The following is an 18,608-nucleotide window of genomic DNA, read 5'->3' on the forward strand; positions in this document are numbered from 1 at the left end:
TTCTTTATGACTTCAAAGAGGATACTAGGAAGTCTGTAAGGGCTATACCCATTGTTGACTTCATCTGGGAGGAGGGCCTTAAGGTCATGCAGACTCCATCCTCCATTCCAGCAGTCTTACCGAGACTTGAGAAGAAGTATAAAGCACCGGACAGTTCTCCAGCATGTCTGGTTAGTCATCCTAAACCAGACTCGGTCATATCGCAGGCAGCTCAGAGAAGGTCCAGAAATCCATCAGCATCTCTGACTGCCCCCCCAGACAAGGAAGGACGTCGATTGGATTCGATTGGGAAAAAGTTCTCAACGATGGCGGCCACTACAGTTAGAGCAGCAAATTCCCTAGCAATCCTAGGAAGGTACGACCGCCAGATGTGGTCTGATATGTCTCAATTTATTGACAGGTTACCTGAAGATAGTAGAGCAGAAGCGCTCAAGATTCTACAGGAGGGTGAAAAGATCTCGGCTGAAATCATAGACTGCGCCATAGACGTCTCGTCTACAGGTTTTCGCCAGTTAGCTGGAGCGGCCGTACTCAGACGTCAAGGGTGGCTGAAAGCTACTTCTTTTAGGCCAGAAGTACAATTAAAGATCCTGGACATGCCGTATGATGGCGAGCTCTTGTTTGGCAAGCATGTGGATGATGCGTTACAATCCATTAAAGCAGACACTGAGACAGCCAGATCTCTGGCAACATTGCAATACAAGAGACAGCCCTTTCGGGGAGCGAGAGGGAGAGGAACATTTTCTTATAGAGGAGGCGCACATCAGTATCGCCAATACTCCTCTTACCAGGGACAGTTTCGTTCCAACTTTGGCCAGCAACAACCACATTCCTTTCGACAACAGTCATCCACGCATTTCAGGCAACAAGCGAGAGGAAAGTCGGCTTACAAGACCAAGAAGACTGCAAGAAAGCACTGACCTTCATCGGATGCTTGCACCCAGCCCCTATATCAACACTCTAATAGGGGGCAGAATTTCCAAGTTCCTCCACCAGTGGTCCAAAATTACTTCAGACAAATGGGTACTCGATATTGTCAACCGAGGACATACACTAGAATTCAACCAGCCTCCCCCTCATGTACCACCAAGAGGTCCCCCGCCAGCCCATCTCAACGAACTTCTGGAACAGATTACTATATTAATGTAGAAGGGAGCAATAGAGATCGTACCAAGGAACCAGAGGGGAACAGGTTTTTACTCCCGCTTCTTCCTTATACGGAAAAAGACAGGAGACTGGAGACCTATTTTAGATCTTCGTTCTCTCAACAAATACCTCAAGAAGCAATCTTTTCGCATGATCTCCCTTCAAGACGTCCTGCGCCTACTCAACCGAGAGGACTTTATGACCTCATTAGATCTCCAGGACGCAAATTTCCACATTCCCATTCACCCCAGTCATCGGACATTCTTATGATTCAGGGTTGCAGGCACTCACTACCAGTTCAGAGTGTTGCCCTTTGGCCTCAGGTCGGCCCCAAGAGTATTCACCAAAGTTTTGGCACCGGTTGCAGCCCACCTCAGGCAACTAGGGATACAAGTGTTCCCGTATTTAGACGACTGGCTAATAAAGGCACGAACAACGTCAAAGGCTGCCAGGGACACGAAGACATGTCTATCTCTTTTCGGAACACAAGGCTTGACAGTCAATTACCCCAAGTCTCATCTAGATCCTTCCCAGAACATCACCTTTCTAGGAGCAGTCTTGGACACAGTCCAAGCAAAAGCCTTTGCTTCACACGACAGACGAAAGAAACTTCGAGATTTAGCAGCACGTCTCAGCAAAAGAAGGTCCGCTTCTGTGCGGACTTACAAGTCTTTTCTGGGGATGATTTCGTCTTGCATTCCATTGATAGAAAATTGTCGTCTGCACATGATAACACTTCAACAGCAGTTAGACAATCAATGGAAACAAACGGAAGGTTCTTTCGACGACGTAATTCGGATAACCCCATCAGCAAAACAAGCTCTCAAATGGTGGAAGGATACGCCCCTCATCTCAGAAGGTCTTTCATTCCTGAAGGACAAGCCAGTGCACATTATAACAACTGATGCATCCCTAGAGGGATGGGGTGCTCATTTGCAGGATCTTTCAGTGAGAGGGAAATGGTCCACTCAAGAGTCGACTCTTCACATAAACGTATTGGAGTTAAGGGCGGTTTCCTTGGCACTCAAATCCTTCCTCACAAACATCAGGGGTTCTTCAGTCTTGATAAGAACAGACAATACCACAGTCATGCATTACCTCAACAAACAGGGGGGCACAAGATCGCAAGCATTATTGCTAGAGACGCAGAAGCTGTGGCATTGGGTAATTCAACATCGAATATCCATCAGAGCAGAACATCTCCCGGGGATCACCAACACCTGGGCAGATGCCTTAAGCAGGACTCGAACCAGCTGCCACGAGTGGGAACTCAGTCAGTTCTCGACTGTCTCTTTCGGCGTTGGGGCAAACCCAGTCTGGATCTGTTTGCGACCAGAGACAACAAGAAATGCCAACACTTCGCAAGCTGGCGACCGCAGAAGGGATCAAAGGGGAATGTTTTTCTTGATTAGATGGTCCGGAATTTATGCATACGCTTTTCCCCCGCTTCCACTCATCCCGAGACTTCTGCAAAAAAAAGGAGAGGGAACCATGCAAACTTCTATTAATTGCTCCCAAATGGCCACGCCAGTTTTGCTTCACAGAACTCCTATTACTCTCGAAGCAGCCTCACATTCGACTGAAGACACTACCGGATTTGCTAACAACGAGTCAGGGTCAGGTCCGTCATCCCAACCCGACATCAGCCTTGCTCCTGAATTCTATGAATTCGACGGCCTAGATATTCCTCCCGATTGCAGGGAGGTACTTGCCTGTGCCAGGGCTCAGTCTACAAACAGGACATATAAGTTCAAGTGGAAGAGATTTTGCATATGGTGCTCAACTTCCAACGTTCATCCTCTAAAGTCCTCTCCTGAACAGATTCTGCCATATCTATTGCATTTAGCTAAATCCGGCCTTTCGCATTCGTCTATTAGAGTGCACATGGCTGCCATATCCCGTTTCCGACGAACGTCTCAGTCACCTTCTTTATGGTCATCCAGAATAATAAAACAAATTCTTAAGGGTTTGTTCAGGATGTTTCCGCCGATTCACCGTCCTTCACCTCAGTGGCATTTGAATATTGTGCTATCCCAGTTAATGAAGCATCCGTTTGAACCCATTCATAAGGTAGACCTCAAATTCATTTCTTTTAAAACAGCCCTCCTTCTGGCCTGGACATCAGCGAAGAGGGTTAGCGATATCCAAGCCTTCACAGTCTCTCCACCTTTCATCCAATTCAAACCAGAGGTGGTCATTCTGAGAACTAATCCAAAATTTATACCTAAGGTTCCATCGTCTTTTCATCTGAATGAGCCGGTGGCTCTGAGAACATTTTTTCCAAATCCGCAAACTGCAGCGGAGCGTGCATTACATTCTCTGGACATTAAACGATGTTTAAAATTTTATATACAAAGGTCTAGCAATTTCCGTAAATCGGACCAACTGTTTATTAGTTATGGACGGATCAATAAAGGCAAAGCCGTTACTATGCAGACCATAGCGCGCTGGATCTCTTCTGCCATACAGCTATGCCACCAGTTGGCAGGGAAACCGTTCTCATCCAGTGTCAGAGCGCATTCCACTAGAGCGGTATCCACTTCGGCAGCTCTATTCGCAGGAGTCCCTCTGAGCCAGATCTGCAGAGCGGCAACGTGGACACGTGCTCACACCTTTACCCAGCACTACTGCCTGGAAGCTACGGACAGAATGGATGCCGCAGTAGGACAAGCAGTGTTACGTAATTTATTTGCATAAGGTGAGCCAATAAACTTTTACCCTCAAACCTCTACGTATTGCCAGAATGATATTTTCATGTAAATAGATCTATGTGTAGATATATATATGTAGATTATATATATATATATACATATACATATATATATATATATATATATATATATATATATATATATATATATATATATATATTCATGTATATAATCTTGTAGAGGGTTGATTTGCAAATGTTAATTACCTATATAAGTCTATATAGGATAAACTATACACAGGTATGCTTCTGGCGTTTCAGAACTCAACCATCTTTCCTACTGCTGACTACTCTGATTCAAGCATGTGAATCTATGAAAGATACCCCAATACTGGAGAAGAAAATAAGTTACTTACCTGTAACTGTGGTTCTCCAGTATTGGTATCTTTCATAGATTCACATGCGACCCACCCTCCTCCCCAGAGGGGCTCACCTCTTTTGCTTTCCTCTAATCACTAGTGCGGAGAAATCTGAGAGACTGAGCCTCTGTGCTGAGGATTCTAAAGGGGTGGTCTCGCCTGATTGGCTGAAGTTTGGGTTTTTTCTAATGAGGCTGATAGTTGTACAATTGAATGTGTTTTTTCCTATTGACTTCAATGAAAAAAAAAAAAAATTCTCTATTTATTGCTTTCTATGTACCGTGGGACTCCCACTTCGATGACGGGGAATGATTCAAGCATGTGAATCTATGAAAGATACCAATACTGGAGAACCACAGTTACAGGTAAGTAACTTATTTTCTTCTTTGCTTTTGAGAGCTGGTGGCATTCCCCTTACAAGAGCCATTCCCGTCTTGGTCTACAAGTACAAGATTGTCCTTGGAACCAATCCTAAGTTCCTCCCTAGGGTGGTGTCACCATTCCACCTTAACCAGACGATAGAGCACCCAGTCTTCTTTCCTCAGTGTGTGATGGGAGAGATGGGTGAGCCACTTTACTAAGATAAGTTTAATGATCATACTAGAGTGGCTGATACTAGGGAACGGGCCATATGGTGGAATCTGAGACTATTCCCTTAAACATCCCTACTGCACGAGTTGACATGCTGCACTGAGAGGTTTGTACCTGTGATAGAAGTGCGAATTAATAGTGCCCATAGTATACTAACAGGAGCTTTGTGATCTGTATTAATCCTTCGTCGTCTGCTGTGAATTAAGTGTGTTGTTACTCTGCTACTGTAAATGCATGTTGCAGAATCACTGTTTGTATTTGGGGACCATACTGTATGCTATGTCTGTTTACTTCTGAAACTTTAATAACAATTTTTTTTTTAAACGTATTCAGACCTTCTCTCACAAAGCAAAAAGAGTTCTGCTTGTTCCACCCAGGGTACTCTCCTCCTGCATAAAAAGAGCAACCAATGGAAATTTGCAAGACAGCTGTCCGAACGACACCACACACCTTTATAAAGCACAACTTTGCCCATCAGCAAGCCTTGGTAGGCCACATAGTGTTAAGGAACTTATTTCAGACACCTGCAACATCTAGCCAACCTATCACTTCCTACTGGGATGGGGTGGAGGGGGGAATCAGGTGTGGGGGAAGGGAGAGGCAATACTTTTACTCTCTAGGCTAACCATGTATATCAACAGCTATACATGCTATGAACAGAAAATGCTGGTTACCTTGTTAGCATCTGTTCGTAGTGTATAGTGTTGTACAGAGAAAGGACAGGCCTCTTGGGGGGGGGGGGGGGGGGGAGGGCAGGAAATGTGAATACATGTCCTGCCCTCCTTTCCAGAGGCCTATCTTTTTTTGTAAATCACTTGCTTTCTTTTTTGACTACATATTGCGATTCGCACACCTTACTGACACTCCAAATATGTGTTCCCACCCGCTATGCGAAAAACAGTCTAACATAGTCGGTGCCCATACAAAATGTACTCAGAGGAGTAGTCACACCACATGTTTTGACTCCAAAGAAGTCTGTGAGCAAACGCAGTTTGCAAATATCCAGTATTAGATGGCAGGAGGTTGCTAAGCAAATCAATTTACAGCACTACATGCTGCAAACAAATGCTTACTATTTCTTATTTAGCAGTCCATTAGAGAGCATGTCCTGCTCCATTTCTTTTGGTAGACGTGTAGAATATAACAAAAATAACATTTGGCCATTGTGAATTTTTTTTTTTTTTATATTTCCAGGATGGCTTCTAAGATGACGTTCCTAGATTGCCAAACATATTTTCTGTACTTCTATGGTGGCTGCCACGTTACCTCTACATACAATTTGTCACTCTGCTTAGATGTATCTGTATAGGTGGTGGTATTTGTATAGTTCAGACCCAGTCAAAAGAGAGAGGATGATATTCAAATACCATAGTGAGAAAAAAAAAAAATTCTAAGATGGCTGGACACTTCTTTTCACGTTGCCAGAGCAATTTTAAAGCCATCATGCATATGCAGAGTCAAAAGCAGTGAGCTGAGCATACTGGCAAAATGAGACGGATTTTCTATGCCAATTCGTTTTTTTGTGTTTTTTTCTTTTTCTTTTTCTTTTTGTGTGATGTTGTGGGAACAGACCATAAACTTTGGCCAGACGACAGAAAGCAGATTAAAATTCAATGGACTGAAAGCTGAATAAACACAAAAATTTGGAGATTTAATAAAGAACTCCCATTACCAGGATGAGGCAGGTGCTGAAATGACTCTGTGGCGGCTAGTAGAGGTTGACGCTTTGTGAAAGAGGGAATGGTGCACTTTGGACAGGGCGATTCAGCACTTTTTTGAGGCACATATCCCAGGATGATGATTTTTTTTTTGTTTTTTTTTTTTGCTGTTTTGTTTCCTTTGGGTCAAACCATCTTGCTTTATTTTCTTTAAAATAGCACTTCTGTCGATTTCCCCAGGTGGCAACACAGCTTTGTTATGCTGTTATTTCCCTTGATACGGAACTGATCTTCGTCCTCATTAACCAGAGTTAAGACCATTATGTCCAACTCACACTTTTGCGGCTGAATCAAAGAACTTCGTGGTAGGGAGCGTTCCTAAGCACTGCTGCTTCTTTTATTAGCTCTGTTTGCAAGGCCATAGGGAGAACAGCAATCCCGATTAGATCTTGGGTGTTTCGGTGAGAGCTGACTCCCTGAATAAACAGACCAAATGGGAACCCTTGTATGTGCAGAGGAGCATTCAAAGGGATGAAGACGATTAAACTCACCAAGATGAGAGCTCTCCTAGGAGGTCCTTTTTCATGCTCAAAGGTGTGACTAAGGATTGGGGAACAAACATGCTTAGAACTACTCTAGGGTGGAGTTGCATAGTAACATTCATGATGAAAGCATAGACTAATTTGAGTGTACAACTTAGTGTGCTGGGAAATTGGCACATTATTTTAACTTGGCTTACTTAATTCTCCTGACACATTCTATGATTGTTATGTTGTCCAGCATTTGTGGTCCTGTTTGAAAAAGTAGTGCTTCAGCAATTACAGGTGGTGGGCTTGTTTGTTTGGTTGCCAAAATGTGTGATTGTAATATGTTTCATGTTGGAATCATTGGTTGGGATTCGTGAGGTCCAGACATGTTCTTGTTGTTCCTTGGCAATCTCGTCTATGCTGTTGTGTGTATTCAGTGTCACTGAGCCATGTGAGATTAGAAAAACTGTGCATCATGCATCATTTGTCCTTTATGCCTAATCATAGCATGGTGGCACTCTAATAAAACTGCTAACGTTTATTGCTGGATAACTTTTAAAAACGTGCATAACTACTATTGTAATTCCTTTGCTTTCTTAAGTGTCTCAGTTATTTTCCTTGCTTCACCTTTCTCAAACAGTAAATGGAAGGTTTTCTTTAGTGCATTATATGATGTGAATATAAATGTAGAAAGTAATAAAATTGGCCTTAATTATGTGTGGGCTGCCCAACACGTCCTGGACTGTTGGATCCATGTAATATTTTCAGGATAACCGCAGACCATGGTAAAGAGTTCCTTTAAAACTGACTGACGAAAATGTACGTTCTGTGGAAATCCTGAGAATGTGGCTTGTCTGGCCCTCTTGGACCTGTGCTGAATGCTTGTTCCAGAGGATGCCCCTATAATGATACATTTGGCTTTTCTCCTTAGGGCATCAGCTCTGAACCCATTCACCTCAAGGTTTTCTCCCCACATGTTGTTAACTTGACCCTTGTGGATCTACCTGGCCTGACAAAGGTAAGAAATTCGTGCACTGCATGTCAGTTTGTATTATAAGACAGTGGTATCTGTGTTTCAGATGCAGCCTATTTTATGTCTTGCTTCAAAAAATTGGAAATCTTTCAAGTTATGCAATCTGGTTTGTATTCCGTGCTGCTTGCCTCTTATCTGTCCCCTCTGAAGAGTTTGGCTAAACAGATGTTCTGGACAAAATTATTTCATTTGATAGAATCCCTTAGTTGGGGATCATAATTAAAAGCTTATTTCATTTTGGAACCCATTCCACTAAGTAAAATCTTAATATTGATGTTTGCAGAACAATTAAGTCAATGCCAGCCATGACCTGGTCCTGTTTCAATCAGGCTTCAGACCCGGGAACAGGACTCCATCAGCCCTCTTGATGGGTGAAGCACAGCACTGGAAGCAGCCGTATCAGTATCGCCCTTGTTTCCATGCCTTCTAGAGATTTTCACTGCCTTCTAGAGAAGTTTGCATTAAGAGGAGTTGTTTGCAGATTAAAGCTTTACCACACTTCAACCCCTTTTCTCCTCTAGTTCTTAACATCAAGTGGGTTATGCTTCCTACATGGATGTTACTAATCTCTCTGTCCCTTTTCCATGCCTAATAAACCTAATTGCCACCTAGGAACAGTACCTTAATTACATTAAAGCTGGTTGTCAGCTTTCCACCTCCAACTTAAAAAAAGCCCTAAGTTTGTCCCCCTTGCAGCATTTATCTACACCAGTTCACTCCCACTACCCCCCTCATTTTGACTATAGACCTTCATTTTGACCTGTCTCTTAATCTCCTACTACTTTTTCAAAGGCTGTATTTGCCCTTTTAGCTCTTCTCAGTCCCATATTTGACTTCATCCTTGCTAATGATTGACAGATGTTAGTAGAAGATCTAGTCAATTTGAGGTTTGATTATGCTAACACCTTATAAGCTGGCCTTCCTCTGGACCTTCCTAACATGCTTCATTTGGAAACCTGGACCATGTGTTGACATGTCCAGAGGCTTCCGGTTGACAACCAGAGTGCATATTAAAATACTGTGGGGGTCATTCCGACTGCGGCGGGCAGCGCCCGCCGGGCGGAAACCGCCCAAACACCGCCCCGCGGTCAGATGACAGCGGGGGACATTCCGACTTTCCCGCTGGGCCGGCGGGCGATCTGCAAAAGATCGCCCGCCGGCCCAGCGGGAAAGCCCCATCAAAGATGAAGCCGGCTCCGAATGGTGCCGGCGGATTTGCTGCGGTGCGACGGGTGCAGTGGCACCCGTCGCGATTTTCAGTGTCTGCCAAGCAGACACTGAAAATCTTTATGGGGCCCTCTTAGGGGGCCCCTGCACTGCCCATGCCAGTGGCATGGGCAGTGCAGGGGCCCCCAGGGGCCCCATGACACCCGTTCCCGCCAGCCTCTTCCTGGCGATGTAAACCGCCAGGAACAGGCTGGCGGGAAGGGGGTCCGAATCCCCATGGCGGCGCTGCTTGCAGCGCCGCCATGGAGGATTCCTTTGGCCAGGGGAAAACCGGCGGGAAACCGCTGGTTCCCCTTTTCTGACCGCGGCTTTACCGCCACGGTCAGAATTGGCCAGGAAGCACCGCCAGCCTGTTGGCGGTGCTTCCACGGTCCCTGCCCCTGGCGGTCATGGACCGCCAGGGTCGGAATGACCCCCTGTGTCTTCCTGATAAGACTGTCCACATCAGAAAGCTACTAAATACTAACCTCTCTCCAAAACCTAAAACAATGGTCAAAAGGCTAATCTGGCTAGGCGGGTTATTTATTTATTTTGCAGCAGTTCTTTACAGGGCTTACTAATTTAAGGAGGAGTAAACAACATATCTAGGAGAGCAGTAAAAAAGAGTGATAATGGGGAAGGGGTGAGGGAGACCGGGGAGAGGTCTATAGCCGCCAGCATCAGTCCAATTTATTGGGAGGAAGTCCCCTGAATGAGTTGAAAGAAAATGAGCTCTATTCCTAAAGTGTGAACAGAAGAAAATTGCATTAGTGTGGAAAACCATTGCCTTGCTGTGATGGAGAACAGGCCAAAATAAGCTATTCATTAGGACCAAGGTAGCTCCATTGCAGAACACGTGGTGAGGGAAAGAGGGAAGACTGCTTTAAACGTATTAAAGACAATGTGTGCAGTACAGGTTGGACACTTTTTTTTATTCAGCACTGTGGCGACTCCAAATAATAATATACTTCCATCTATGATGTTAGGTACATAAAGGAGTGAGAAAACAAACATCCTCAACATCACCAAGACCCAGTAATATGCTGTCATTTGTTGCAAGCCTGCATCCAGCAACAGTTAGGGATATCTCCTAAGTTGCAACATGGAAGCTCATCTGTCAGAAAACCCATAGAGTGCATATTTTGAGCATGTACGTTAGTAATATCCAATATTTCTCTTTTGTTTTGCAGACTACGAGTACACACCTAGACAGGTCAGTCTTAGGCCATTTAATCAGTATCTTAAGATGAGAGGGAAGGGCTGCACAAAATGGCAAAGAAATCTAGTCAAACATTAATTTTATACTTAACTATTTCATAGTGAACTGCTATTTGTTCCTCATGAGCACCATGTTCTCAAACATTTTGGTATGTGTGCCTCACTACTGCTTACTTCAGTCCTATTGGAGTGTAAATGTATTCTTAATCTGGGAAAAGGGATAGCAGAACAAAAACTACAGATGACCATTGACACCGCTACAAGACATTAAAAACCAATCGGGGTGTGCAGCAATCTTTACGGGTAAAGCCTTTGGGTTAAACAAGAGACCCAGAATAAAGTAATTGCTTGTACCCTCATTGGGAAGAATCTCTTTCACCATCTCAGCGTCAAATTGTGTTCATTCCAGTTGCTATCTGCCTGATCCCAAACTGCAGTCACATTGCACAGATCTGATCATTAGTGACCTGTAGGACAAATTTGATTAATCCCTTTGCTTAAATGTTACGCAAAAAATCATCTTCGTGGCTTTATGAAACTTTCTGCTGTCTTAAAGGGGCACTAATCACACTACAGACTATTTTTACTTTAGCAGACCGGTTTGAAATTCTTTTTCTAGATTTGATTGACACTAAACTATGGGAGTCAGATATCTTCCAAAGCACGTTCGCATGTTTTATGACATTGTAATGCCCTGAACTGACAGCAGACCATCTGAGCAGGTGTGTAACTAATGCCTCAACTTTGAATTGAAGCATTCTGCTCTTTGTTTTACGTCAGGCAGTTGACTGGGAATTGATAGCTTTAAAACATGGTTAAAGTAAAAAAAATAAAAAAAAATGCTACATCTTTCCCTCCTGGATGGACAAAAACAAATTATCCATAGGAGATTAGTTCATGCTGGGCTGGTTAAAAACTGTTTTCCTATGCTTTCCCTCCAATTTTTCTTCTATAGAGTACAACACAAGACCAAAAAAAGCTTGGAATCATTAGATATTTAATAGATTCACATGCTTAAATTATTTTATTTTTCATGGGAACCATCAATAGTCAGTGTTAATATAGACGTGTCTCAATACAGGAAATTGATTTTGAAAACAGTTGAAAACCATTCATAGACTACAAGCCCATCCACCTCATTTTAGGTATGAAGTCAAGCCAAATAAGAGGAGAGAGGTAGGGTTTCAACCTTCCTGAGGCCAACTGTCTGATTTTTGTACTGCTTGATATCAGGCAACCCTCTGCTGTCAGTTTAACTTTCACTGATTTGATGACCTTTTTTCTCTATCTCTACAGAGAATCTTGAGCTACAGAGAGTGTCTTCTGCTTGAAATACATTTTTTTTAAAACTAGAACCATGGTTAAGTACCCACATTCAAGAACTCCGTTCGAGCCATGGGAGGTGCAATTGGATAGGAAGGCTTATACCAACAGAACCCACACAAAATGTATATTCTACCGCCACAAATCTGACAAGTCTAAAAATTGTGATATTTGGGAGACTTTCAGCAACACAACCCTTAAAGATGGAGAAGGTCGGCTGGTGCATTTCTCAAACGATGAACCTTCAGAATCATCATCTGGGAAAAGCTCTCTGAAAACCAAAAAACTCAAGCTATAGAGACCAGCAGCAAAAGGTCCGGTCACAGAGTCTGTATCTGAGCCCTCTGAAAACTTCCATCACAAGGTACTGCACTAACTTCACCAGATGGTTCACTGTAATAGAAAAAGAAAAACATCTGACTGTCTGAACAACCCGAGTAGCTGGAGGAAGAAGTCAGTCACCTGTGAAGCCATTGATGAAGTCTCTATTGACAAGAGCATTGCCCACTTTTCCACAGTGGTTATCTTCAACTATGACACCACAAACTCAACTGTCGACCACAGTCACACCATTGTCAAAAATCTCATAGTTGATGACTGTCTCCACAGTCTAAAAGCAAAATGCCTAGTTGATGACATAGCGTCCATCATTGGCAAAGTTGTTAGCAGTGATTACAATTCTTTTCTGACTGAAATCAATGAGTTTGGCTCTCCCTTCAGTGAAGATCCCACAGACAAAGCACTCACCATTGACAAAGAAACAAGCACCAGCACCATCTATGACAGACATTTCTGCCAACAATGAAAAACCTTTGTCCAAAAAAAAGGCACCATCAACTATACCTATTTGTTCGAAAGCTGTGTCTTCTGATGCAGTTATTGTCATAACAATCTGAACCCAATCTTTTGTCCCAGTAACAGCCTCTGCTGTTCACATCACAATGATAACACCAGCTTTTTCTCAGATGTCTGTTACCCCACTACTATCATTTCTGAAGTTATAATCACATAGACTAATAAATCCAGAACCAACCAGCCCTACCTGTGGATGATTACTCTTCAGTATTTCACACAGTAAGGGATTTGGTGATCAGAAAACAGACAAGAGGGGACATTTATTCTGATGACAGTATGCTGTTGGAGGCATCATCTCAAGCTGAAGTGCCTGTGGTCTTGACTTTCAAGATGAGGAAGAGGAATCACGTGACTATCAGGAGCCATCTTATTCCGGACATCCTCTAGAATTGGAAATGCTGTAAACGTCAGGTTCACAAATGATGAAAGTACCAACGGATTTGTTTTGCAGTCTTTGAAAAAGTTGATGGAGCATACCTCTAGCGCAATTGCAAGCTCCTGCTCAGGCACCACCATCAGACCTAGCTCAGAAATTACATTTGCCCATGACCACTATTTTCTGTTTAAAAAAGAAAGTGCAAGAGGTCACTCAGAACAATTCCAGTCCTGGATTACATATGGGAAGAGGACCTTTCCAAAAACACACACTACACACACGACTGGACAAAAAAGTATAAAGTACCCAAGAAGCCTCCAGCATGCCTTTGGAACCATATCCAAACTCACTGTAAATTCTGTTGCGGCACAGTTGAGATGATGTAGTCCAGCCATACCTTACATGGTTCACACATACAAAGATGGAATGAGATGTGTCACGATTATAAAGCGTGAAATTATTTGCGGCAGCAGTCGAACAGCAAAAAATGCCTAGTTGATGACCTAGCACCCGTTATCAGCAAAGTTGTTACAAGTGATTGTAATTCCTTTGTCACTGCAATTGATGATTTGGATTCTCCCTTCAGTGAAGACCCCACCAACAAAGAAATTACTATTGACAACAAAACAAGCACAGTCTACCACGCAGACATTTCTGCCAACTGTGAAACAACCTCTGTCTTCAAAGGCATTGTCAACCACGCCTGTTTGTTCAAAAGCTGTCTTCTGATTCAGTTATTGTCATAGCAGTCACATCCCCATCATCTGTCTCAATAACAGCGTCTGCCGTTCACATCAGTGATAACCCCAGCTTTTCCTCAGGTGTCTTTTGCACCAATACTATTACTCCTGTAGTTAAAATCACCTAAACTAATAAGTCCAGAACCACCAGCTCAATTCACGGATGATTCCTCGTCACTATCTAGCAGGTGTTAAAATTTCAAACAGGAGTGCCATTCTGTCATGTTATGATAGACCTCTATTAAATGATATATCCCTTTCACTGAAAAACTCTGACTGCCTGGAACAGCCTTAGAAAATATTACTTGAAGGTGAGGTGACTTCATCAACCCTGCTGGCTCAAACATGCATCATTGCCTCAAACATGCATTATTGGATGATTCAAACACGTGTTTCCTGCAGATGGATAAAGAAGCTATGTTAAGGAAGTGTGGACTTAATGTGAAAATTATAGATATGCCATTTAATGGACAACATTTGTTCAGCAAGGGTGTCAATAAGGCCTTGTAGGCCATTAAGATGTGCACGGACACAGCCAGATCTCATAGAGTACCACAGAGAAGGCAGCCGTATTCATGTTACAGAAGAAATTAACACGGTCATGATCATTCCAACCGAGTGAATTGTCTTCCTTTTTGTCCTTATAGGCAAGGGTACTATTCACAAAGTCAATCCAGTCCACCTCTCAGGATGGGAGAGTGCAAAAAGGAGGTAGGCCTCAATGTAAGCAAAGAGGCTGACCATCCAACAAGGGCCAGGAAAGTAGCTGGTACACCTGACTTAAGTGGCACTTCCCCACTCACTGTTGATGCCAGTGTGTAAAAAGGCACTGGCCCACACAAAGAATAACATCACACCTCTGGGTATTACATATAGTACATAATGGTCATACAATAGAATTCACTTAGATACCACCAACATTGCCTCCAAACAAAGAACAGAACCGTCATTTAGAGGCCCTAAGACCTAAAATAAGCAGTAAGTTTAAGGTCTTTTTGCAGAATACTGTCAATTTGTACTGCAGTTTCAGCTCAGTGTGAGGCCCTTTCAACAGAGGCTGAACATGTAGTGTAGACAAGTGACAGGCCACTGGAGCGATCACATGCAGATAGCCAAAGAAATGAAGTACAGCAGATGAAAGATCAAAGAAAATGTCTATGCAGGATGGGACCTTTATCAAGGCTGATTGCACCTTCATCTGACAACAAATGTCTCAATGAAGGCCTTTTGTCCCTTCATGAGCAAGGGCTACACAGAAACATGCTGGAATTGAGTTGTCAGCCTTGCCATAAGATGTTCCTGCCACTGATAAGCCAGGATATCAAGATAAGAACAGACAACTCTACATTACATTCAGAAGGGTGTGAGGTTTTAGACTTGCGCAGTTTTCAAAAAGATGCTCAGCAGCTGTGGCACTGGGTTCTACCTCAATATAAATCTAATATTGAAACACCTTCTCTTCCTGCCCAACGGAAGATGATGATACCCTGAGCAGAAAGTACATAGGCTGCCACAACTGAGAACTAGACTAAAACAACTGGGAACAGAGGTGAAGCACAGTTGAAAGGGAAGCTTTTGCTGTCGTTTGGACACTGAAGAAGCTAAGACCCCACTTGTTTGGGACTCCCTTCCGGGTTCAGACAGACCACAGGCCCCTCAGATGGTTAATGCAGATAAAGGGTGAGAACCCATCTGTTGAGGTGGAACACCGCCCTGGCACAGAACACACCAATGCTGATGGTCCGTCTAGATTCTTCCACCTTAGTGATGAGAACTCCCATGAGGTTGGGTAGTTCTCCCCACTTCCAGCTCATGAGGACACAGGTTAGACTTGTCAGCTCTTGGCGTGGTTTCCCCTGTCTTTTTGGCTTCTGACCTCCCATTTTGATCCTGTGCTGAACTTTACTTTTGCTAGCTTAAGGACTGTGGACACTTTACCACTGCTGACCAGTTCTAGAGTGCAACTGCTGTGGGTCTAAATTGTAGTGGTTAAAGTTGTATCCGTTTTTTTTCTCTTGCTGGGAAATGTACTCACAGGACGGATGTAAGAGTAGGATACAATTATCTGTTTTTGGTCATATTATCGCCTAGTCTGTAAATTCTTCTATCCTAACACTGTCCATCTGTCAAACCCATCACACCGACAAGAACATTTTCTATAGAGGGAACTCAGCTGGAGAATGCGAAATGCCAAAATTACACAAGCATGTGTTGGTATCCCAGCCTCCAAAGGCAAATCTATTTTGATTCTCTTGTCAGGGAAACTTGCTTGCACTTTTCCCTTGATAGGCTCATCCCAAGGGTGCAATGGAAGATGAAAAGAACTTTGCACTGTAATATTATCCTCTACAGTTCTGAAGAACTGTAGTTACCGGCTGTTAGACCTGCTGGGTGGACATGCAGACTCCTAGGTGCCCTTTGTGTGTCCTGCCCGTGAACCGCCTCAAGCCACAAATTTGAGAGAATAGGAGATTGAGCCTCTCCCCAACCTCTTGTCTGCCAAAGAGCAGGATGGATTAGTGGAGAGTGTGAACCTCTCACCTACTCTGACCCTAGAACAGCAGTCAGTTCTAGGGTCTGGACTGTCACCAGTTGCTGGGACAGTTCGCCACTATGTTCTCACTTACCCCTGGAGTCACACAATGGTGTACTCATGATATTGACACTGGGAACAGCCTCCTTGTTAAGCACAAGTCTTACACGGTGACTTATAGAGTGAGAAACAGCATCAATGAGGAGGTCTCTAAGATGCTGGAGTTAGGGGTAATTGAGCACTCCAGCAGTCCTTGGTCCTGTCCAGTGGTTGTGATCCCCAAGGCTACTCCACCTGGTGTCACACCTGAACTGAGGTTCTGTGTAGACTACTGGGGTCTCAAAGCCGTCACTAAGACGGACGCAAACCCCATCCCCCAAGCTGATGAGCTCCTTGACCTGTTGGGAGCTGGCAAGGTCCTCAGCACATTTGATCTAATGTCCGGGTACTAGCAGATTGCTTTAACCGAGGGAGCCAAAAAGAGGTCCGAGTTCTGAACACCAGAGGGGCACTACCAGTTCCATGTTATGCCTTTGGCTTGAAGAATGTCCCTGCCACCTTTCAGAGACTGGTCAACCAGTTCCTGGCTGGTCTTGAGCTCTAGTTGGAAGGACCACCTATGCCACCTCCAAGAAGTGTTGAGGGCTCTACATACTGCAGGCCTCACTATCAAGGCCAGTAAGTGCCAGATAGGGCAGGGGTCTGTGGTGTACTTGGGACACCAGGTAGAGAGCAGCCAGGTGACACCTCTACAAGCCAAAATTGACACTATTCTGGCTTGGGCACCCCGAAGACTCCGACAGAGGTGAGAGCCTTTTTATGTCTCACTGAGTACTGCAGGAGATTCATCAAGGGATATGGCACCATTGTTGCTCCCTTGACAGAGCTGACTTCCAGGACGCAGCCCCTTCCGGTGATCTGGACAGAGGCGTGCCAGACTGCTTTTGACAGCCTGAAGGAGACCATGTGCACAACACCTGTGCTCAAGGCTCCGGACTTTTCCAAACAATTTGTGGTGCAAACAGATGCATCAAAAAATGGTATGGGAGCCATGCTCTCACAGCTAAACTAAGAGGGCCTAGATCAACCAGTTGCCTTCATTTGTAGGAGGTTACTTCCCTGGGAACAGAGGTGAAGCACAGTTGAAAGGGAAGCTTTTGCTGTCGTTTGGACACTGAAGAAGCTAAGACCCCACTTGTTTGGGACTCCCTTCCGGGTTCAGACAGACCACAGGCCCCTCAGAAGGTTAATGCAGATAAAGGGTGAGAACCCATCTGTTGAGATGGAACACCGCCCTGGCACAGAACACACCAATGCTGATGGTCCGTCTAGATTCTTCCACCTTAGTGATGAGAACTCCCATGAGGTTGGGTAGTTCTCCCCACTTCCAGCTCATGAGGACACAGGTTAGACTTGTCAGCTCTTGGCGTGGTTTCCCCTGTCTTTTTGGCTTCTGACCTCCCATTTTGATCCTGTGCTGAACTTTACTCTTGCTAGCTTAAGGACTGTGGACACTTTACCACTGCTGACCAGTTCTGGAGTGCAACTGCTGTGGGTCTAAATTGTAGTGGTTAAAGTTGTATCAGTTTTTTTTCTCTTGCTGGGAAATGTACTCACAGGACGGATGTAAGAGTAGGATACAATTATCTGTTTTTGGTCATATTATCTCCTAGTCTGTAAATTCTTCTATCCTAACACTGTCCATCTGTCAAACCCATCACACCGACAAGAACATTTTCTATAGAGGGAACTCAGCTGGGAAAGGATGTGCGGCCATATCTATGGCATGATGCCTGCACAGTGCCCATCTCGTTAAGCTCTGTATTGAACAGCTTAGAGAAAGTTTATGGTCCAGATGCTAGGTTAAAATACTCACAAAATGGAGACCTACAGAATAACAGCCTCATTCTGAGTGCACTGGTATGTCTTCCGGTATCTGAACTGAACTAATGGGGATTATGAGTGGGAGCCTAAGGGTCTCCTCAGAATTAAATAATAGAAGATTAATTGATTCCGGGCATTATTCCACTGGGAGTTTCTCAATTTAGCTGCATTTAAATCACAATAGATCCATAGTGTTTCCACGGACCATGTTATTCATATGGTTCCAGTAACTACAGGTATTGGCTCAATCGGTATTAAGAAGGACTTTGTAATCATGGCCTCAGAGTTTAGAGTCACCATATCGGTAACTTTATTTAGTTGACCGAAAACAGCAAATGTAACTCCATCACATACTCCTGTTCCATAAGTCAGGTTAGCTTCTACTGGATTGGTGACGGTCAGAAAATCATCCAAGTAAAGTGTGCTGCTAGACTGGTATGTTTTGTATC

General features: G+C 43.9%; 1 protein-coding gene across 6 annotated transcripts in view; it reads left to right on the forward strand.

The window, feature by feature from the left end:
- Nucleotides 1-18,608, forward strand: part of DNM1L (dynamin 1 like) — a 473,848-nt gene that overhangs the window by 216,203 nt on the left and 239,037 nt on the right. For all 6 annotated transcript variants that reach the window (XM_069228228.1, XM_069228229.1, XM_069228230.1 and 3 more), the window contains one exon: nucleotides 7,923-8,009. In XM_069228228.1, the coding sequence (XP_069084329.1) occupies nucleotides 7,923-8,009 (87 nt within the window). The remainder of the gene's footprint in view (nucleotides 1-7,922; nucleotides 8,010-18,608) is intronic.

Source organism: Pleurodeles waltl, chromosome 4_1 (genome assembly GCF_031143425.1).
Source record: "Pleurodeles waltl isolate 20211129_DDA chromosome 4_1, aPleWal1.hap1.20221129, whole genome shotgun sequence".
Classification (NCBI taxonomy): domain Eukaryota; kingdom Metazoa; phylum Chordata; class Amphibia; order Caudata; family Salamandridae; genus Pleurodeles; species Pleurodeles waltl.